Source organism: Falco rusticolus, chromosome 1, assembly GCF_015220075.1.
Source record: "Falco rusticolus isolate bFalRus1 chromosome 1, bFalRus1.pri, whole genome shotgun sequence".
Classification (NCBI taxonomy): domain Eukaryota; kingdom Metazoa; phylum Chordata; class Aves; order Falconiformes; family Falconidae; genus Falco; species Falco rusticolus.
The window spans coordinates 114,175,240-114,199,274 of NC_051187.1; the positions used below are offsets into that span (position 1 = coordinate 114,175,240).

Here is a 24,035-nt window from a genome sequence, read left to right on the forward strand (position 1 = left end):
CATGCAGTCAGTGACACAGCATTCGAAAAGGAATGCAGGAAGTACTGTATGTATACTGATCTAAATCATCACGACACTCCATAGGAAATGAATCCCATTATAGTTAATGCTTTAAAAAGTTTCACAGGTACATTATCATAAAGAATAAAAGAAGAAATTATAAAAATCTACTGTTGATTTCTCCGTTAACTAGAAGTTGGCATTAATGCTAAAACCAAATAAAACCCAGCAGATACATTTCCTTTGAAAACTTTTTTTTCCCCCTGTTGGTACTGCATGGCATAAAACCCCTATTAAATCTTCTAAAATCTTTCATTTCCCTGGTCACCTCTGGTGATGAAACCTGCTAATGAAGCACGAATATCATTGATTGTTAGACCTACAAATGGACTTTGTGTTAACCACAAGTACCTATTCTGCTGTCAGCAGACTGGTATAGGCAGCCTTATCCCCATGATATGGAGGCCTATGAAGTACGTGTTTCTTGACTGAAAAAATGTCTAAAGACATTTCATAAATTATCTGCAACTTAACTATCTGATTAGTATAGTTGTGATAGTATTTAGTGGGGGTTTATTACATTTTGTAAGAAATTGAAGTCATAAGTGATAAAAAGTCCTTTGCAGTTCCAGTCCTCACAGTGTTCATCTTTCAGAAAATGAACAGTTTCTCATTTGCACAGTTCTGCAGCATATCCGCATTGGCTCAACGTGGTTTCCCAAAGTGGAGGATAGCTGTGAGGCAAACTTGAAATTATTATCTGTGATTTCTGCTCATTGGAGAAAAAAAGGGGAAATGCCTTATAGGGAAGAGACAGTCTGTCTTGAGGTCTTCCTGGGAGAACATGTATTGCAGTATCTCATAGGAATGAATGGATAATACCCTTGTTTCTTAGTTGCCCATAACAGGGGAGAGGAGGAGATGATGGGCCAGACTGTTCTTTGGATCCTGCACAATGTCACCTGTCAGAAGGCTAAGATGGCAAAGGATACTCAGTGCAGCAGAGCCTCTTCTCATTTTCATTCATTCCTATTTCACTGACTCAACCATGTAGACCTCTGGGTTGATAGAGGATTGTGTTCAGGAGCACTGGGTAAACCTTTGTGCAGGTTTTACTAAGGCATTTGAACCTATTTCACAGTGCATACACATCACCTTATACATCACCTTATATCTTCCCTGCTGCGTAGACTTTTCTGCATCCCTTTGAAGCACCTGTATTTTGGTGACTTTGGAGGACAAGATGCTGGACCTTTACTCTGACAGTGCAGTTTTCTTTGTGTTTTTTTGTTCCCCTGGAAGAGCACAAGTCTGTCTTTAGGATGATACAGCCAGAATAACGACATTTACTGTCACGTCAGACTCTTCCTAAAAAAAGATCCTTAGTCAGGCTAACAAACTAAAGTTTAAGCACTGAAAACAGGGGACTGCAATTTTTCGCTAATTGCTTGCCAGACCTGAAGAAAGTGGTCACTTAATGTATGAATTCCCATGAATTAGAAAGGAGGAAACCTCCAAAATTCATCTTCTCTTTATCTTTGAGGGCAGCTCAGAGAAAAGTCCACATGATGTTTTTTTATTTCCTCAACGAGAAGAACTTTTGTGAGTCAAAAGGCTGGAGCAAGCAAGCTCTGAATGTGATCTCACTTATTTGAATATTCAAAGTGAGTCTACCTTAAATAGATACATAAAAGGACCATTCTCATTCTTACCACGGAGAAACTTCTTTCACTGTGGCAATGACAACTTTATATTGTATGCACCTGTTTGTTTAGCCGCATGAGGATGCTTTGAGGACACATAGCATTTCCAGGGGCAGCTTTTACAATTCAAATTTTCTGTTGTAGAATGGGAACAGCTTTTCTGTAGGTTTGGTTGAAGGAAGAAGTGACACCTTGAGATATCAGTCAGAATACAAAATGAACAGAAAAAAATGCAGATTTAGCAGCTGTTGCCTTTAGGCTAACTGAGCTGAAGACCTAGAGGAAGATGTGGGAAGAGATTGTTTCTCAAGCCAGTCCTGGTAGCTTTCAAAACATTGTCAGTGCACATGACAGAATGCCTTGAATGCCTTTGACCTTCAGGCTGATTATTAGAACAGTTTATTGAAATATTCAACGGTGTCAGCATATCATAAAATAGTCCATGCTCAAACCTATACTTAAGCAATTAACAAAAAAAAAAGGAACTGTTAACTGGTAGCAAGGTTATACTCCATCTTGCAAGAGCATAATTGCATTTGCAATTGCCAAACCAAAACATGATTGAAACATAGGTTTCATGAAAGCTTATCAGACAGAAGAATGTGGAAAATGTATCTGAAGATAGCTCTGGCATATTTTCTATTACACAGAATATACATTTCTATGCAGATGAAAGAAGGGAAGGTGGTGTATAATGTTTATTAAAAATGCAATATTTTTCCAATTCTTCTCTCATTTGTTACCACCAAAAAAGTCACATTAAAAGGGAAAAAAAAGTTATTTTTTGAAAATATGATCTCAGATAAGGAGGAGAAAAGTTCTTCTTTCAGGTGAAAGCAAGGCTTGATGGTATGTGATCTGAAGCCAGGTCCGTTGCTTTATAACGCATTCACAATCTGTACTATTCTTTATCTGCAACAAAGGGACAGATAAAGGGCTTTACCACTACAAACATCAGGCATGTCTATAAGGCATGACTTTAGTATGTCCCTTTAGTAACTAGTAGTGAACTTCATAAGACCAGTAAGAACAATGAATGCTATTTTTAAATCTTGTTTAGGCATGATAGTATTTAAATTGAGCTAAATGAAGTATGACGAATAAAGGATGCTAAATCATTGCTGAATAGTAATTACCTGTGTTTACCTGTGTATGATATACATTTATTGTAGAATTTTTTTCATAATGCTGCATTAGTTTGTTCTTTTTATTTTTTTCCTTCCTTATTTCTAGCTAAAAGAGAAAGTCAGTCAGTTGTTCAGATTCAGTCTTCTGTTGGCCTGCACACAAGCATGGATTACTTCTCCTTCCAGCAAATGGAAGGGCTTGTCTTCTCATCAGTCTAGATGGCACACCAAATTATTACTTTTAGAGTTCAGTTGTGCAGGAACATTTAAGGCAGATATTCTGTAAGTTATACCCATACAATGACTCACTGATTGAAGTGTTCATAAATCACTTTCGGTGTACATCAAAGAATATTTTCTGATTTAAAATCTAATTTGATGATCTCTGCTTCAGCCAAAACACATAGACTTATGATTACAAGATTTTTAATGCCCCAGTACTAACCATCAAGAAAAACAGAGGTGTCCCACAAGCTATATTAGGTGCTGTGATTTGTTATGGTTTTGTACACCATTTCTGGCAAGTTCTTCAGAAATTATCCTACTTTCAATTAGCACAAACTTAAAGCTGGAATAGTACTGAAAAGGATTTTCTGTTGATCTTTTTTTTTTTTTTTTAAAGCCATACTAATTTGGGTTTGAACTGTCTAGAAGGACCCTTTTTTGTTTGACAAGGCCTAGATTTTTGGTCAAGGTGTGCTCCTTTGCTAACGTGCTTGTTACTAGAGATTTTATTAATGCCGAGATCTTCAGGGTTCCTGTTTCCAGAGTTTCATAGCCTTCAACCCATTTCCATTCTCTGAGGAACCTGAAATGGTACTATTTCACAGAAAGTCACAGAGAAGTTGAAATAGTAATGATTTGTGTTGATCTAATTGCAACCTTTATTCTGAAAGGGAAACCACAGCCTGTCAAGCACAGCATTTCTCACAGAGACATTATTCTTTGCTCACTTCCCATTTTTTGTGTCTCTGTGTATATCTATGTGCGTGTGAGAAGGAAAATTAGACTTTATGAATATGAACAACTTTTCACTGACCATAAAATCAATGTATTAAGGTCGTTGGAAGTTTTGTTGAGAAACTGCCGAAGTTTGTGCTATTCATTGAGACAGAAAAATCTCATCACAGTACTTTCCAGCCGCTAGGCTCTCTGGACAGAATTGCCTGAAGTATTTCCTTAAGCATACACAAAAGAAAGGGGACTGGGGCTGGACAAAGAAGAGAAGGAGGAGTTGGGGGAGATTTGCATGCAAAGGTTGGCAAGGATTGCAAGTTTTGGAGAGCAAGAAACTGTTCCATCTACACAGACTCTAGGAGTGGCAGGAGGAGAGTGGATCCTGGCTTTGCCATTGTTTCTTTTAACACATTTCAGCTGGTGGCCAGGAAGAGGCTGCACTGAAAGGCACTGTTTAGCCTCAGGCTTATGGTGGGGCACAGTACCTTTTTCCTTCTATAAGAACTGTGCTCAGTTACCAGGCATGAAATTCTCCCCTATTTTAAAGGCTGTTTGCATCTTTCCACCTATGTAAGACACTCTAAAACTGATTTGAAGAACTGTGGAAGGCTTTCCCTAGGCATTCAGCCTTCCTGTAGGGAGTCTTCCTAGAAAGATTTGCTGTGAGATTAATGTATCCACTGTGGCATCTGTCCTACCTGGGTCTCTAGAAAGCTGATGATGGGCATGTTGACCTTTCTTTTCACTGAAGCTCATGTCCCATTGCCAGCTGAAGGCATTGATGCAGAGTTATTCCAAGGGTCAGTTAGGAGTGAAGAGGAAACAGAAGAGCAGCAATAGAAGGTCTGTGCATACAACCTTAGCCATTTCTTCAAGATAAGGATTTGTGGAGATTTGGGCTTCACAAGTAAATATAGATTAGACAGAAGTAATAACATAATTTCATTTTCCTCAGTATTCAAAATTAGAACTTCTAAGTTTGCAAGGGAATCTTAGGGAAAAAAATAAATTCGAACTTCTGATCTCTCTCAGGCTTGTTTTCCAAACTTCAGTACTGATCATATGGTTTATTTTTGTTTCGTGAGGCAGTGAAAACTCTGAGGTTTGGGTTGGTTTTTTTTTTTTTTTAATGTAGCAATTTATTTTTAATCATAACTTCCCACTTTAGACAGAATACATGTGATGCATAAATAAGCCACCAAATTGGTATCTTCAGTAATGTCATAAGCTCGAGGTTATCTGGGGCTAGATGTTCATGCTGTGTATGCTTTAACTGTGTTCTTGATGTTAACGTCTGCAGTTTTGACCATGAAAAATGTGAGGTCAAATGTTCATTGTTCAAAGATTTTAACCCAGTCCCAGATGGTGACAATTTAACTCAGTCACAGAAATTACTCAGTTAACAGCAGGAGTGGAGTTACATGGAGTGTCATTAAAAATTAGACATTTAGCGTATTGCAGTATTTATTCTCAGGCAAAAACTTTGTTAATTTAGAGTTAAAATCGCAGATGTAGTCAATGTCATCTTTATTAAAATTGCATGACTATGTCATTAAAGCAATTTTAAAACTGAAATGACCACTGGCAGTCCTGTGTACATAGTTAATGATGGTGCCAATATATGGAAACGATTAAGTGTGGGTTTATATGCTTAGTAGAAGCTTTGAAACTTAACCCAGAAGACATTATTATAGAGTTTTTCAAAAGGTGCATGACTAATAACATATTTTACATATCAAAGGTAGGTTTTCATAGTGCTGCTGATTTCCTGCACTGGACCTACCCATGTGGCCTTTGTCCTAATGCAAAAGTTTCTTCTTTCTTGTAATTCCCTTCATCTAGTTTCTGCATTAGGACACCTGTGAAACATTTCTCCATATATTTTATCACCACCTACTTCTTTTAAGTAATACTACTTATATATCATAGCTACGTGTATCAGCAAGCTCTAAAAACTATTATTTATAAGGAAACTAATTTAATTGAATTGGAAGTTAGTAATGTCTTTTCACAAATGTGAAGGCCACAGAAAATCTCAGGGTAGTCAGCCTTAACAGTGTTGAGACACAACAATTAGAAATTTCAGGTACTCCCAAACCTGTTCTTTTTGAAAAATAATTGTGCATTTTCTTGGGGAGAGGGGGAAGCTGCCCTCAAATTCTGAAAGAAACTGAATATTTGGAGTTGTCTCATGCTTTCTGAGGCTCAGGAAATGTTAATATTAGCTAAATAATGAGGTCTGGTAGAACATTCTGAAGAAAGAGTCCTTCTCTTCACTATGTCTTTCAGTTAAAAGCTGTGATTGGCTCTATTAAAATGAGAACTACCCACAGGTTTAGAATCTTTCCTCTTTTCTTACAGAATTGGCTGTAGCTTTTCTGCTGCAATATTCAGTGAAGCTTAGAGCTGTGGGAGATCAGTGAAAATTATCTGGGAATTAAAGGTTGAGGGGAATCCCAGAAAGGAGTATGTGCATGGTGAACTTGGTAACAGTGTAAGCCAGATTCAGCCTGCAAAAAGGCTCTTTAATAGAGGGAGAGAGAAGCCTGATGGGGAATTGGAGAAAATTCTTCCATGCTGCCAAGTATCAAGACTTTTAAGACTGTGTCTTTGCTACAATTAACATAGACTGTTACTCTTCATCCCTGCCCTGTCTAGGGAGTCTGACAGCTTGAGGGTTGCAGTGAATGTAGAGATAGATGTAACTTTGGAAGGGAATTTCACTAACAGTGTTGCCACCTTGAAGCCAGAGCTGTGTCCATTTCCTCATTTCTCAGAGGGACGGTGATTTTTTTTTTATTTTTTTTTTGCTCAATTTATTAGGACAGACAGTTTATACAATTAATTTTGTTGAAATATTCATGATTCTGACTACTGCACTCATCAGTCTAGCAACTCATATAATGGATTGTGTGTTGGAGACATAGTGATTTTAATGTGGCTGGTAGCATGACTGATCATGGCAAAGCTTTGCTGATTCAGATGCCATTCATTCTGACTGCCTCTACAAGGAATTGTATCTAAAAACGGAGGCACTGGTGAAAGACAGAAAAACAGGATGGAGTATTGTGGAACTTGGGACTGTAACTCGGCCAAGTATCTAAGCAAGAGGCTTAGTTTTAAGATGGCGTGAATCTGTCTGTTTTTGCCAAAAGTTAAGCCTTTTAAGTTTTATGGAGGTGACTTCATTTGGACTTCTGAATGTGTATTGCATATGTCCTTTATTGAATTAAATTTAATTTCTAAATTGTAGAAAACCATTGAGGAGAAACTGGAAGGGACACTAGAGGACACAAAGGGGAAATGGGGGAGTGAAGAGGTCTGGAAAAAGACAAATGAAAAGCAATACGTGAAGTTCAAAGGATTGGATGAGTGTCAAAATTCAGGTCTTGATATATGAAATTAAGAAAAACTGAAGTCATTGGGGAAAGGGTGGAAGAGGCTGAAAGATGTATGACAAATAGACACAAGGAAAGAAAAGAGATACAGAACCAACTGGGGAGTAGTATCTACATTGCTTTGGCATTGGTAATGTTCCAGAAGTTTCATAGTTGCATTTTTTTCCTGCATTATGGGTTGATCTGAAACTGCAAAAGATTTTTGTTAGTTTCTCTGAAAGACTGAAGCAGGGCTTTATAAAGAGAAGGATTATGGACAAGAGTTTTAGGTGGGGAAATGTATATTACAGCAAAGAACCAGTAGGTGTATGCATGCTGTCTAAAATGGAATTTTGGAATAAAGGTATAAAAGGATATCGCATAGTTAGTAAGTGTTGGGGGGAAAAAACAAGGGAAACAAAAGAAGTTGTGCAAAAGAATTCCTGTAGTTTCTGAACAGTTAAAAGGGAAGTAGGAAGTTTTCAGTGTGCACTTGTGTGGTTTTGTAGTAATTAACTCTCACACGCCATTTCTGTGTCTTTTCTTGCAAACTAAACACAGGGGTTTTTTATTGCAGATAACTGGTTATTTGGTTATTGAAACATAGTGTGGCCATTGATCAATTAAACATTAATGGCTCATTTTGAAAGACCTAGTGAGGTAATTAATAATGTGATGGGCAATTCACTGGAAAAACAAAGAGCCTTATGCTCTTTGTGATTATTACCTGACTTGGTGAAACCTGTTTCTCTAGAATTACATTTTTGAAAATAAATAAATAAAACCCCATTTTTCTTATGTTAATATTAATTGCTGATTACGTGATTAGGTTGAACAGTACTACTTGGAGTGTTTGATGGTGGGCAGTCTGTTACCCTTTACTGTTCAAGCAAGGATTTGGTTTTACCATTAAAGGAAAGAGGGTTTCAATGAAATCAGTGAAGTTCAGGTATCTGTAATTTTTTTGCAAAACTAGGACTAAGATTTTTAGCACATTAAGCATTGTTATTAATAGCAGAAATTATTTTGACATTATGTGACTCTCTCTCTGTTATTACAGTACTGGATACCAGTGTATTTACTATTCACCTGAAAACACAGCCAAGGCAAAAGAAGTTCTCAGCAACATCAATCATCTACAACCTCTCATATCAAGCCATGCAGACCTGCTGCTTAATTCTGCAAGCCAGCGTTCTCCAGACAGCTTGAAGAATTCTTTAAAGATGCTTTCAGAAAAAGTAAGATTCAAATCTTCGCTGCAATGGAAAATGGAATAACCAAGTCTCTAACTGCTGAGTTTTTTTCTGCATAAATTGACTTTCACAGCATCAGGAAATGTTAAATAAGCTCTGCTAAAATGAACTTCAAAACGTTGCTATTAGAAAAAGAATGTTATTTAGCATTTCTGTAGGCTTTTTGCATAGAAAAATTAAGGAAATCTATAAAGATTGTCTTTATTTGAAAGTATAATTAATTTAATTTCATGTGTCATTGTTATCCTCTAGTGTTCACATACTGGGGTTTATAGAAAATAGATTATTGTAATTAATTTTGTGTTATGATAAAAGTTTATTTTGTTTCTCTTTCTGTGATACATCAAACTGCTACTTGTGGGATGTAGTTCAAGCCAGGTTTGTGCATAAGCTTTAGAACAATACAGCATTATCAAAAATGGTGATATAGTCTGGAAGGAGAAGCTAGGAAGTTGGCACCAGGAGGTCTCAAATTTTAATTCTTTTTCTCCTATTATATTCCTCTGTAGCTGTAGGCTCTTCCTCATCTTAGTTTCTTTAGCTCTAAATTAAGGAAGATAGTATTTTCCACTTGTCTCACAGAGTGATATGAGAGATTAGCTGAAGTCTAAAGTACTTCTAAGCATATGTTAGCCTATAAAAATATTAGGCACTATAGCTATGACCAGAGGGCTTGAAAAAAGTTTCCCATTGCTTCATGGGCCGTACCTTCTGTAATGTGATCTCAATATGACTTAATAACACTATCAATAACCATTTCAATATATCTTCAGCTATTGGGAAGTGGCAACCCCTGTGGTCTGTTGAGCACTATTATCCCAGCAGTACATTGTTCAATGGGAGAGTTTCAAACCTGAATATTGAGCTCAGCTGCATACTGTGAAGGCATTGCATTGGAGCCACGGGGGAGATAAACGTTGCTCTCAGTTACAGATGTTAAATCCAAAGTAACTCTGAGAACACTGAAGTCACTGTGAATTACAGGAATGATATAAGAAAGTAGAATCCAGCCTGGAAAAGAAAGGGAGGAATTTAGGAGGGGGTTGTGGCAATTATAGTGTACCTTCCCATGTAGTACTGGAGGCCGTTCTTTATTGTGCATAGAATAGGTGGAGCTGCTCTATTAGTGGTTAGTTCAAAGAAATATGCATGCACAAGTAAAACAAATCGAAGAAGTGTTTGTTCTGAAGATTCAAGACCTGGTTTGCTGGGGAATTCATATATTAGCTATAGCCGTTTGCTTTGCTCTTCCCATCTTTGCCTGTCTGAGCAGGAGGAGCGGATGATTTCAGAGTGGCTGCAAGGAGCTATGATACTAACCTGCCATTTGAACCGTGGCCTATTGGAGAGCCTGACTACAGAAAAGGGCCAACAAAGACAATCAATTCAGTTTGGAAAAGTCACAGATCTTTTAAATTTATAGCTGGTGATTTAGTTGTAAATGTTCATATCAACTTTTCAGGGCCAGGATTAAATTGCTGGTTAGTACATGAGCACAGCTTCCCAGATGTGGAAGCAGGAGTCTCACCTGATGTAGTCCACCTGACAGCCCCTGCTATCTATCCAGCCTCCACCTTTTGATTGGAAGAGATGAATGCAGTTGTCTGGACAGCTGCTGAATGAACAGTTGAATATCTGCTTCCCTGTCTATTCCCAAATGCACTCTGAGGAGAAGGCAGATAATTGAGAAAGAAGGTGGAACAGCTGCTCAAGAAACTAGTGTGGAGGGATATCTGCTTGTAAAGAAGGGAAGAGAGTTGGGGAGGAAAGGAAAGGCCGAGAAGCAACTTTAGAGAAGGGCACTATTAAGTTTCAAAAACCCAAATTGTGTGAACCCACATAGTTCTGCAATTAGATCCCTCATATATAAAACAAAGCATCATCTTGATATCCTAAGATAACCTGTCTATATAGGTTATCTGTATAGGTATACTCTCTGGTTCAGTGTGGGAGAATCAAGACCAACAGAGTGTTCCTGGTTATATTTAAGATAGGTTGGCATGCTCTTCTGACTAGAATTACATGATGCCTACCTGTATGCTTGAGGCATATGAGGTGCTTCTGCTCTTGCACCTTTTGTATACTTTCTATTTAAAAAAAAAAATGTTCTCATAGTTTTAACTTGATAGAAATTTAGAAATTAAACCAGTGTTTGAAGAAATCATAAAAATGATTTGCCTGGTGATTAAATCCCTCAAGTTTATTAAAAAGCATATCACTTTTTATTTAAAAATAATGTTAAGCTTGATATATAGAATAATTCTTTCTAAAAACATTAGGTAGCAGCGAGTACATCTGAGCTATCAATAATGTCAATTACAGTTAAGGATTTACTTTAGAAATGGAAGGACTGGCTCCATGTATTGAAAGTGGAAAATTAAATCAAGTAATTCCACTGCTGCTTCATAAATTGAGCTTATTCTCTCATATTAAGCATGGTTTTACTGCTCCATAGATGATTTGCAGTGTACTGTAGTGTTTTCCTGAGACTAACCTTTTATCAACACTTTCTGTTAATTGATTAAGGAAGCCTTTAGCTGTCGACAAGTATATCAGCATTTGCAGCTTGCAGAAGGCTTGATAAATTCATTTTCCAGCTATGCCTATCTTTGTTTGCAGAAATATTCTTTAGTCAAGTATCTAAAAGAATTTGCAAAGTTTTCATTTCTTTGTATAGACTCATTTCGTGATTTCAATATGATTTTATAAATAGTGATGTTCTGCAAATTTAGCTGTACTGAGCTGTAAGAAAATGCAGTTAAAATGTAGTTTGTTGTTAAACCAATGGAATCCCTGAATGGAATTTAATTAGAGAAGCACTTTAGTTTTTATATGAAAAAAAGGAGGTTCACTTCCATGCCAGTTTGCTTTTTAAAATTATTTTTCCCTATAAAATATTGATATTAGATTAAATTACTTAAACAGCTAGTTACCTAATATGCATTACAGCCATAGTGGGCATTCCTTACTTGAAGGTGTCCAATACTTAATTTTTTTCTGAAATTTAAAGCTTTTTTGAGTCTACCATGCCTGGTGCAGAGACCTGAAATGATCTCAAGCAGACTTTGAGGGGGGGAGGTACAGACCCTCAGCAAAACCGCGACGAACTGTAGAACCATCTTGAAGAGAAGCTCTGTTGTTACCATGCAAGAAAAGTCAACTCCACAAGTCTCACTTTGCCTCTGCTTTATAGAAGCTTGATAAGGTTTTATAGCAGTACTCCCCAAAGAGTACCTATTATCTAAGCACACAACATGTGAAGGCTAGAAATGTAGAAAAGTGAAATTGTCCTATGATGCGTTTCAGGGCAGCCATGAGGCAGACCTGCAGGGCTATGTATAAGAAAACTGCAGCTGTTTAAGCACCCATTCCCTCAGGCACCAAGTTAGCAAGGAGGACACAGAATAGGTCTGGTGAAATTGCTGGGGAGATGAATAGTGTCACCAAGCCTAATCACTAAAGAATCCCAGCTGAACTCTGAAGGAAGTCCTGATGTTGGTTTAAAAAAACCATAACTTTGCTTAGATATCCCTGAGATTCTTACTTTTAAGACTTTGGAGTTTTATTTGCAGCAAATTTTCAGCCTTTCTATGTGCAACCATGTCCTAAACATCATGAAAACTGGAAGAAGGAGAAACTTCTCAGGCATGTGCCTAACCCAGCAGCTGGAGCTTTAAGACACCAGTTATTTAGAGCATTGTGGTCTAAATGTCAGTAAACTTCTGAGGGCATATTGAGGTAGGAAAGCCAGAAAAATAAATTGCATAGGAGTAGAGGTGCCCAAAAGGGGAGTAAGTACTAGCAAAAAGGGATGGGCTAAGAACAGAAGTAAGAAGTGCAGAAAAACTTTGAGAAAGATTTACAGGGAGATAGATGCTGACACTTGAAACTTGTTTGGTTTGGGGTTTTTTTTGCTACTTCTCCTCCAGGTTTTGCATAAGAAGCATGAAAGGGCTGAATGAAGCTTGGCTGGGCAACCTTTATTTCTACAATTTCCTAGCTTTGTGTGACTGCTTGTTCAGGCTGGTTGCTCTGACTCTTAGCTACATATGTTTCCGCATGCCCGTTTAATTAAGATTGTGTGCATAAAGGCAGTTCAGCATCTGAATCTGCACATGACAATCCACTATGTTTTGGGTAAATAGGAAGGCAGCTAAATCCCACTACTCTGCAATAAATAAATTCAGGTAATTGGGCTGTGAGAGAAATGTGAAACTGTTTCATCATCATCTGTGAACCAGGGCCTCTGACTGAGGAGAGGAGCTCTGGCAGCCTGGGTCAGGTGTGGTAGATGTGGTATAGTGTCAGGGTGCATGCTCCCCCTGCTTGGACAGATGAACCCTGTCAAATGTTCAAAAATGTGACTCGCCCCAGCTGTCTGTCACTGTGGCTTTGCTACTGATTGCCACCCTGAAGTGAAAGGAAACATCTTTGCGCTCACCCTCTCCTGTTCAGTAAGTCGTGCCAGCCAACTCCGAAGTAAGAGGCATGGTGGAGACAGGGCCACGTGTTGTGTGACTGCCCCAGATGGGCGTGCATGGCAGAATGGCGGCAACTGCAAGTGCTGTTGCATAGATACAGTACAGAGATGCTAAAGACCATATGCAGAAAGCATTTTCCTTTTCCTGTTGGGGTGGAAGGGAGAAAAATCATGCAGGGGAGGTTGGAGGTTTTTAAAAATACAGTAAACTTCCTGCTGTCACAGTCAACCAGAAGGATTTAGAAAAATGATACAGTGATTGAATAACATCTTCAGAGAGCCCAGAAAAACTACTTCAAGGTTTCCTTTCTTTAAAAATGAGTAAAATAAATGTAGAAATTGGTTGTCATCACCTGCCTTGATTTCTGGGTTGATACCTACAGGTACGAACATTTATCTCTGGAAACCCTGCATTTGCCGCTACTGCAATCTCAGCAGTGTAGAATGGTCTGGTTTTAAGAAGATCCTTAAATTTGTTAATCACATTTTATCTGACACTTGCTTGGAAATTATTGAGCAGTGGTTGGTTAGTCTTGGAACTTGTTCTTGTAGAGGCTTATCTCTGCAGGCAAAATTTGGAACTCAAATAGAATAGGATTGTGTGAAAAAATCGATGATATCTATGACAGATACTGTACTTTTGTGTTAATCCTTCAAACTCTGGCTTTGTAGAATGTGATGATGTCCCTGAAACTTTTGAATTGTTCCTCATTGTTTGTTGGTCTGCTTTGTTTTCTGCCTCTCAGGCCAGCCTGAAACAAATAACCACTCTGCCTAAGGGTAGTTCGGTGTTATAGCTGTGTTGCAGTATTGCATTCTTTGATCTAACCTTTTCATTCATTGGGTTTTTTTTCTAGACAGAGTTATTTGTGCATGCATTTAAGGATCAGCTGGTCAGAAGTGCCCTTTTAGCACTATACACAGCCCGGCCTGGCTGTGTCCTCAAGAAACCAGCTGTGCCTAGAAACAGTGCAGAAGAGGAGGGTGATTCGCAGCATCAGGGTCATCCTTCTCAGATTAAAAGACAGGACTCTATACCCCATCATTCCGAGTATGACGAGGAGGAGTGGGTAAGTAGTCAGACACTCTTGGTTGGTATTCAATCCTTAACCTTACAAATCAGCATAAACAAATAAAAGCCTTAAATGTCCCGGTCATTTCTTATGGGGGGTGGGGCGGGGGTGGCAGGGAGTGGGGAGGGGGTGTGGCAAGAGGGGAGCAAAACCGTGAAATAATATTTTTCAGATGCATTATATGTTTTGAAATGAACTTGAAAGGATTTTTGTAAGTACGGTGTGCTTCTGAGTGGCTGCTTGGTTGTACATGTAGCAGTGAGGATGAGGAGTATTTCTTGCCCAGAGAGGAAAATAGCCTTTCTTTGCTCTTTAGTTCCTTTTGCAAGTTAGGCAGATTTAAGAATACTGGAACAACATGTGCTATTAGGAAGGAAAATTCTTTCCCCCCACCCCCCAAGGCTGAACATAAATGGTTTAAAATACACATGAATTAGCCCTTAGCAAAACAGAGCTCTTTTCCCTTAAGACTGTTCTTAGAGGATGTCTGAGACTGTGTAAAAGAATTAAACATGGCTTTTAGATTCGTAGCATATCTTTCAAAGATTTATATTATGTATATGGCTGAAATTTTGTAAATTATTTTGATGGATGTGTTTGATGGATCTGCTTCTTTTTTACATACACCCTGAACTTAAGCTATTTTTACTTGGTTCAGGCTCATACTTTCAGTTCATCACTGCATTCTCATAAATGTAAAGAATGCAAGCATATGAATCTCTTTTCTATATAATTAATTACTTGTGCACTACAGTACTTACACCTGAACTGTAATTTCTATCCATACCACAAATAATGGAAGATAAATATATTTCTTCTAGAGAAAAGAGAAATATTTCCAACCCCCCATGCATTAAGTAGTCATTAGATTTAAACAATAACTAACTCATTCTTTTATGTCATCTGGTTTTAGAGGCTTGAATTCACTTTTTCGTGTTTTCTCAACAACCTGAGGGGCTAGAATGGTTCATCTTTCCTTGAAATCAAAGCCAAAATGTTTGTTTCCAGCTGTTGAAACAGTCAGAAAAATAAATACCACCATAGATTTAATAAAAGGGAGAAATTTTGCATTGGAAAAATGGCATTTTTGTGCAAGTTGTATTTTAATTTAGTACTTTAATTGAGCTTTTCTGCAGAGAAACTAACTTCACTGTGTTTCATTATCAATTTTTTTAAAAAAAAATATTTCTGCCAGGTACTTGGTCCTCATCTATTAAAACATATAAGCATATTAGTTTAAAGTGTAAATATTTTTTCTGCTGAATTAATAAGATTACCTGCTTGATCAAAGTTAAGTGTATCTAAGTATTTTCTGAGTTAAACTGAGTCAGAGTCACTGTCAAACTTGAGACAGTATAAATCTTAGAGAAAATTTGTTTTTTTCTCATATGAAAGATCACGCTTCCATTATTTTTCAGTTCTTTCTGTCAATGGTGGTAATGAATAATATGAGTTTTAATGATCAAATTGTCATTAGCATGATGAAAAGAGAAAGAATAAATGAGTTTAAAATTTGAAAAAATGCTTAATCTACTCTGAAAGTTAACTATAAAGGAAAAAAACTTTGAGATACATTGCTTTGTATGCACAGTACTATATCCTCCTCTGTTGTTTTCCACACACACTATTATCAAGCACTAGAGTTGCAGTTTGCAATTGGAATTTCAATTTTAATTTTGCCTGAAATCTAATCAGTGACATCAAGAACTCTTTAAGCTGACCCTGTTCCATCCACTTCCAATGACTGCATTACCTTACAACCATCATGAAAACGAATACAAGGCAGCGTTCAAAAACTAGGTGAGATCCACTCACTTCTCTGGCATCCAAAGTTGTATCTAAGGAATAATTCCCATTTGCTTAACTGTGCAGGGTGCCCTTTCACTGAGTGACGAGTGTTTTCCAAAAAGCCGATTTCTTCATAGCAATACTTTGTTGTACCTCTCCTTGATACCAAGTACAAATACTCATCCCAGGGTAACTGACAGCAGTATGGTTTCAGCTGTTTACATCAGTACAAAGCATTGCTGTTGAAGGAAAAACAACTAACTTGAGAGTTTTAGATTGCCTCTGGGTAGATAGTCTCTTCCTTAGCCAGCTGATTCCACTATCCTAGAACCTCCCTGCAGGAGGGAACAAAGCATGTTGTCCTGTATAGCACAAGAAAAGGTAGGCACGTTGCCATGTGGAGCTATTTCTGCTCTCATTTCTGACTGGCTGCTCGCCATGGTTGGAGCTACAAAGAACAGGCAAAATGGCATTTCCAACAAGTAATGTACAAATACTGACGTGGTACTCAGACAGGCATCTTGAATACCGACCTGTGTGCAATACATTCTACTCCAAAGCACTGTCACATCAAAAAAGGGTGTTAGTCATGCACATTAGTTAAGATATTTGCTTTATTTATAAGCATACCTCAAAAAGACCTTAAGGCAATATGGGGCTATCAACCCATATGAAGGAGGCAGGACACGGTATCTTCATAGCACTGGGGAATGCAGTTGCTCTCTCATACTTGGCACAACTAAAGCATGCAACTGCAGTGGTGTATGTAGAGGGAAAAGAGATGTCTAAGGAGCTCTGTAGTGAATTTAGAAAGCCTGAGAATCCTTTAAAAACAGAAAAACAGCCTCTGGGACTCCACTGACCCGCAGTGCTTAGGAGGAAGACATCCAGTCAGGTGCAATGACAGGAAAACAGTTTCTACTCCTGTTCGGTGAAATGAGGGAGTTGAATTGCCCTTGAACAATACTTACAGAGCAAATGGAAATTAATTACTTTTTTTTTTAATTGGGTGGATGAAATAGAATTCTTTTGCAGAATGTCCTAAGAAAAGTGTCCATCCTTCTGTGATGGCAAGGCCTAGCTCTTCACGGAGATCACTATAAGTATGCATGCACGTGTGCCAGTGCTACAGCAGAGGTGGCAAGAGAAGAGCAACTATGGCCATTTCTAACTAGTAACACCTAGCCACATGTGCTGGGACTTCTTAACATCCTAAATGGCTCCTGAAAGTTGGAAGAAGTAGATGATGTCAATATGTTGTTGCCTTGTCCCAAGAGGGTCAAGCCCTGTTACAGATTTCCACATTCCCTGTCATGTGTTTGACTTTTGAGCTTAAAGAAGCAGTAACGAGAGGGAGCCAGAGACCTTGTTTCTCTTGTTCTTTCACACCACAGTCGTAAACTTACCATCCAGTTAGCTCCAAAGCAACTGGTGGGAAAACTGGTGTCAGGGGAGAAGCATCCTGCTTGGGAATCTAAGGTCTTAGTACTTCAGCATACCAAGAAATAAGACATTTTCTTCTGATCCCTCAGCTCACACAGAGGCCTTATAGGACTGCTTACTTGAGAGGCTGTGGTTGATTTTGTCCTTTAACCTGGCACATGCAGCAAAATGAACATTTGTGAGGTAGTTCTTAAGCAAATTGGAAATAGACCACTTGGGAAGGTGAAAGGCGCGTGGAAAGTGTGCTAGGCTACAGGAAAACGTTATGGGAGTAGTAAGGATGGCAAAGAGTGTGAACTGGATGGATATTTTATCACAGAGAATAATATGGAGTCACTTGATTTTCGTTGATTGGAAACTGCTTTTTTACTCAAGAATCATTCTTAACAAACTGCAGAATTTCAGCAGCTCTCTTGGAAAAATGTGGGCATCTTTGGTTCAGACAGAATAAAGTCACAATTAACGATAGACACGTCTACTTTTTCTGTCCTCCTATGATGGCTTCTAATCCCAGGAACCTTCTATGTGGAGAAAAAGAGCTGGCTCCCTCTCACTTGCCCATATGTAAAAAAGCCAGCTATATGATAATAAGAGTGAGCTTTCTGGCAACAGATGTTTATGAATTTGCTTCTAAACCCTCGGGGAATGTTTGTGTGAATATTGTATAGACATCATCTCAATGCTGGGTTAATAGTTGGTTTGAAGAGAGAAAAGTGTTCTTTCCAAAATGAAACAAAGACTCGTATTTGTGTTGCTTGTGCAATAACTCCAGATGCTCATTAAGAGCTTAACACTCTTTGTGTTGGGATTAAACTCCCCCAGCAGAGGGAGGCAAGGGAAATTACGTTGCTGAAGCCACGCTAAGCAACTTGAGTTCATATACCTCAGCAACTTCAGTGACTAGAAAACCTGAAGTTCCCTGCTACTCTCTAGTAAAACTTGCAGCTACCTGGGGCCAGAATTTCTGCTGTTTGCAGTATTTCATTGCTCTTCATAGAATCCTTCCCAAAATAGTACTTGTGGGTGGTGGAAATCAATCATTTCACCCACATTCTAGATGTTTTTCAGGAATGCTTGAGGTACATACAGGATGAAACTTTTAAAGGCATCTATATCTCTCCTCTGTCTTTGGCTTTAAATTGTATTTATGCATGTGAATGATAGTCATGCGTCTAATGGTTTGTTTTGTGCATACCCGTGCAGATATTTCCACTTGTTACATTGTACATGCAGTACTTAAACAATCTGTGAATGAAATGCAGTTCTTCATGAGAGTGACCAGCTTCTTGCCTCTTTTAAATCAATACCTTTTTCATAGTGTGGGGAAGTCATGGGTTTATGAAGGGACAGGATCAAACCATAGTTTCTACATCCAGCTACAACACTAGATGCTCACTTGTCCTTAAGGCAGCCCTACAAGAACTTTCCAGGAATCAAGTTTGGGGAGCTGGAGGAGAGGATCTGTGTTGCTGTACAGATTCTGCAAGTACACGCTTCTGTCTGCAGGCCTGTGTCATGTCCCTCAGGGCAGGATGCCTGCTTGTCTCAGGGTGTGCTCTCAAGTGGAGGGAACGGGGAAAGATCAGATCCCTTAGTCAGGATAATGGCCTAAGAAGTGTGGCATGTGATTAAAGATAAACCTTAGATTAAATGTTTGCCTTGAGAGTAGTTCTGACTTTGCCTTCACCCAACTCCCAGGTGTTACCATTTCTATGGAGCAGTGGTATTTCTCTGAGTTTTCAGTTTTCTTTAACCTTCTCTCTTGTTGTCTTTTGCAACTCCATTCTTAAACCTCGAGGCCTGATGTTTACATAATGCTTCTGGCTATTATGTCATAAAGTAGGAAGAAAAGCAGTGATATTATCTTCCCATGTTTAATGCTCAAGCGAACTGGTTGCTCTGCATCAGTTTCAGAATGACTCAACATTGAAACATACACATGGGGGGGCGGGTGTTGTGCCTTTGTTGTGTTTTGGGTTTAGTCTGATTGCTAGCCTTTTGCACAGCTTCATTTCTTGTACAGCTTGGGTTTTTTTGCTTTTTCTTACTCAGCCCCACAAAAGTAGGTGCAAGACCTTCAATTTCTGCAGCATCCAGCACCTGAAGGACTTTTTCTGTATCTGTGTTCCATAACAGCTCGCTCTTTCACTCCACATTATCTCTTTTGTCCTGGGCTTGTGCAGAATTTCTTCTGTCAATCTATTGTAATTCTCATATTTATTATAAACTCAGTTAAGTGTGATGGTTGTAGTTTGTGTGAAAGGTGAAGAACGAAACAAGAGATTACCTAGTAAACATGTCATGACAGCAAGTTTCTAATTCCAGTCTGATTTTTACATTTGCCTGATCAGAATAACTGATGTGATAAAATAGAGGGTATGTTAAATTATCAAAAATAGATTGTCAAGTACTATGGCAAAACTGGCAGTTGCACACAAGATTTGATTTGGCAAGGCTTTGAAGATCTACATTTTTGCTGTATTATTTCAAATAGACTAACTGCTCAGTTTCTTGTGATTGTATCTGAAACTTTGCATGCATTTTCATGTAGAATTTGAATCATATGTGTTGTCCAGTGTCTAAAAAACCCCAAACGGTTTCAGTTCACTCATTTACACTGCAAGAAAAAACTCTATGAAAAAGGCTTATGTTGGTAGCAGGTGAAGAATGAGAAAAATAGTAATATGCTGACGCTTAATATTTCTAGTAATTTGCATGCCTCTGTCTCCACTTTATGGTAAGGTGTTTAATAAGGAGTTAGTATTGTCTCTTTTTTTTCTTATTCAGTAATGTGCAGTGATAATGATGCTCTTTTCAGGACAGGGTTTGGGCCAATGTGGGAAAGAGTTTAAACTGCGTTATTGCCATGGTGGACAGACTCCTCGAAAAAGACATCAGCAACGTTAAAGAGGGTGAAAATGACCCTTCAGCAGCAGATTGCAAGGTGTTACATGCAGGTGGTAAGCAATCCTTTTTTTATTATTATTTTTAAATCATTGACTAGACTAAAAATTGAAAAGTTACACAAAAACAATACAGAGAAGCATCAATAGCATCTTTGATGAGGGTTCTGATAGCAAGGTTTTGCACAGCTGTAGCCTTGTATGATGGAAGGCTATTTATCAAATTACAGCTCCATTGTCTGCTCAAACTGCTTGCAGTGCTCAGTTTTTTGTGCTACAATGAAAACCTTTTGAAACCACAGTGTTTTTCTTTGAAAGCTGATGTAGTTTAATTTATTTTAGATTTTACTAGAATATATCATTTTAAGGGAAAAAAAATAATGGAGTGTATCTTACCCCATAGGAAACTTGTAAGAAAAGGTGAACATTCTGTTTCAGTGTCATTCTTCTGTAAACCCTTCCACTTTTCTGAAGTGGTACACTGATTTTTGTCTTCTGACTTGCTAAAATTCATTCTTCCCTGAATACAGTTGTCAGTCTGTGTTAATACTGACAGCTAAGCAGAGCGATTCCATGAGATGATGTGAGTAGGACTTTGTCCACAGCAGGTCCTTATCACCAAATCTTCTGATTTCCTATGGCTGCATTCCTTGTTGCTTTCTCTAAGCTTAGATTAGATCTGCTTCGTAAGTCTGAGAAGACTTTCTGATGGGCAAGTGTGTTGCAATAAATGAAACAGCTCCCTAGTGATAATGGCAGCAGTCCAAATACAAGGAAATCAGAACCAGCCCTTGTGCCACTCTTCAGTTAAAACAACCAACCAAAAAACCCATAAAACCTACAAAAAATGCCACAACCACTTTATTTTATGGAGCTTTGTATAATTTTGGCTTTTTTTTTAAAAATTGTGTATTTTATCCTATATTTTCCTTTATATGTTCTTTCCCCACCCCCCTCAGATGTAATATCAAGGACTGTAAAGTTATTAAAACTAATTTCTAATTTCTTTCTTACATAACAAGAATTAATACTATTTTTTAATCTGTATATCATCTGTGTAGTTGAAACTGTAGAAACTGATGAGCTTCGTGCAACAGATTTTGGTTGTAGTACTGATTTTTAATGCAGCTGCAAGGTCAATATTTTTACCAGCATGAGAGATTTTTGCTGCCATCCTGGAATTCTTGCTTTCAGTGCCAAACATGTTGGACTTGGTTTTGTATGAATAGTCCAGAGACCACAGTATTTCTCATCTGTTTGCTTCTCTGAATTTCTGTCTACCAGGCCAGTATTCCTGCAATGTTAGATAGATGATACCATCTTCGTTCTCTAGTGAAGGCTTGCAGGTGCTAAGTATCAACACAGTTAGCTTTCTACATTTTTCTGACCTTTTTCAGATAAGAAGGTACAAATACTCAACAGTGGGGTAGGTTTAGTTGTCAACTTGAAAGAACCTCTGGAAAGTGAACTGATTTGATTAAAAGAACAGAATTGAATATTTATTCTTGTGTCTAACTCCCTTCCCTTCTCCTGGTGCTAACAAGCTTTTCTGCTATTGTTAGCAGAAAGCGAGTATGTCTATTAGAAATGTTTTGCAGCTAAAGCAGTAGTACACTTTCACCCAGACTTCCCTGAAGTTACTGCAGTGCATTTGTGTGTGTGTATATATAGCTATGCATGTACTGGGGTTTATCTGTATTCCATAGTTATGGAAAAAAACTTCAGATTTCCACCTCCCTCCCCAGTCTTAAAAAACCTCATGATTTAGGATAATTCTTTTTGGATGCTTTCTGACATGCTTAGCGACATGAATGTTTACAGATTTTTCCTTCACTCTCTTCAGCCCCCTGACCATGTCCTCTGTTGGTCTGTTTAAGCTGTGAAATATGTTTAACCAGTCCATTTGAGTCTTTCATTTTAGTTATAAAAAGGTGTGCTCTTAGCTTTGATTCAGGCTCACACCCTACACAGGCAAATGAAATATTGGTTAGAGCTTTGAGCTCACAAAGCCAAAAAACCTTAGAAGTTACTTCCTTTTGTGTGCTATAATAGTCATCAAAGAGAATGAAAAGTACCTCTTGCTAAGCAATAATAGTAATTGTAATGGTTATAAAATTATAGATGTGATTTATTCAGCTGAGGAGTTGTCTTTTGGAGCTGACAGGCCAAGGACAAAAAAATACCAAGAAGTTATGGCACTGGAATAAATTCTTTTCTTTTTCCCCTCATTTCATGGCCTTCTCTATTTCTCTTGAACCAGTACAAGTGCCCTTCTGTGAGAGCAGAATCAGTGCTTCTGCTGAGTTGTGCTGGGTGTTTGGTAACACCCCATCACATGGACACTGCAGGAGATTTGTGGGGCAGATCACTTTGTTTTCATGTTCTGCTTTTTGACGAAGACGTCTTTCCTAATGATGTTTTCATGAGGGTGTTGTGCAGTGCCTTTGACAGCTTATAGGACTATCAAGGTCATGTAGAAATGGAGATGTTTTAAAATAAGTTTTATTTATAGGACTAGATTACAAGATGGAACTTTCTGAAGAACCATCCAGGTGTGTGCCAAAGTTGGTTGCCTAATGGTTTTCAAAACTATTGTCTTTGGGGCTGGAATTTTTCATGCTTGACTTCTCTATGAGAGTGTGGGTTTATATGTTTGTTTTTCTCTGCATCTCCCTCTCTGAAGTTTGGCATGAAGCCCCGAGGACTCATGGTGAAACATTTACATAGGGGCTGAGATTCTAAGTTTAGGGTTATAATTCTGCCTTAATTCTACTCCATTTTATATTTAAAGCTCGTCTGTGTGAGTTCATAACTCTTTCCTAAAGAAATTTCTAAAATTACATAATTTTATGCTACATACATTTCACAAGCGTTATGTACGTGAAAATTTTGCCTTACCTTGCGATTATATATTATACCATAATTTGAGCATAATGTATTTCATTAACACTGCAAATGTATGGGCACAGATGGATTTCTGAGTCTGAAACTGCCTCAAGTGCTGGAGTTGACCCTAAGGAAAGTTGTGCTGCTGTTTGTAAGAAAAATGGGGAATACCCAGGGTTTTGACCTAAACATTGAAAAGTATGCTGTAAAGTATGGGATGAAACGTATGCTTATATTAGTAAACCTGACGGGTTTAATACTAATCTTTTTTTCTAGAATATAACAATGAAAAAGATGTCAATGCATGCATGCATGCTCATTTTAAATGACAGAAAATGTTATGACAATAATTTGATGCAATAGCATATCCCTGTAACTATAGATGTTGCCATAACATATATTCAGACATTCCTAAGATAGGTTTATATTTGCAATCTGTGTTGATATCATGTGATCTTATTCTTCTTTTCCCAACATGGTTATATTTATTGTTACAGAATCTTTGTAATCAGAAATATCAGTAGCACTTTTTTCTTGTACTTACCTTTCAACATGAATTATACCCTCCGTAGCCTAACTTTTCAGGCAGTCTGACCTTTGAGTGTATTCTTAAGACTGAATTTGAGTTATCAGTTACCAAGGTAACATGCTATGGTTTCATCAGTTGCAGGATTATGACTTCTGTGCAGGATAAATCAGGAAGAGTAGATGGATTTGAAAAGGGTGTGTGTGTATTCTTGTAACTCTAGGCCAATTTGCCTTGAAGAACTACTTAACAACATTAAATTCTTATTTTACCTTTTCATTTTCCGTGGGAGTCAGAATGTGAAAGCCTGTCCTGCAGCATTGGAGGTGCCAATGAAACACAGTAGTTTGCTCTTATGTTTACACAGCCCCTGACAGATCTCCATCTTTAGCTGTGCTGCTAAAAGAGGCAGTTGTTCCCATCTGCTCCTTGTACCACAACATCAGAACTATCACCCAGCCATTCCTCTGCTGGCTCTGTGTGAGTACTCCCTAATTTGCTACATGCAAAATCCACCAC

The 24,035-nt window shown here is 38.1% G+C and overlaps 1 protein-coding gene across 3 annotated transcripts in view; it reads left to right on the plus strand.

Moving 5' to 3' along the window:
• The window catches only part of INPP4B (inositol polyphosphate-4-phosphatase type II B), a 225,206-nt gene that overhangs the window by 136,826 nt on the left and 64,345 nt on the right, over nt 1-24,035 (plus strand). For all 3 annotated transcript variants that reach the window (XM_037397011.1, XM_037397022.1, XM_037397002.1), the window contains exons 14-16: nt 8,225-8,402; nt 13,755-13,967; nt 20,020-20,161. In XM_037397011.1, the coding sequence (XP_037252908.1) occupies nt 8,225-8,402; nt 13,755-13,967; nt 20,020-20,161 (533 nt within the window). The remainder of the gene's footprint in view (nt 1-8,224; nt 8,403-13,754; nt 13,968-20,019; nt 20,162-24,035) is intronic.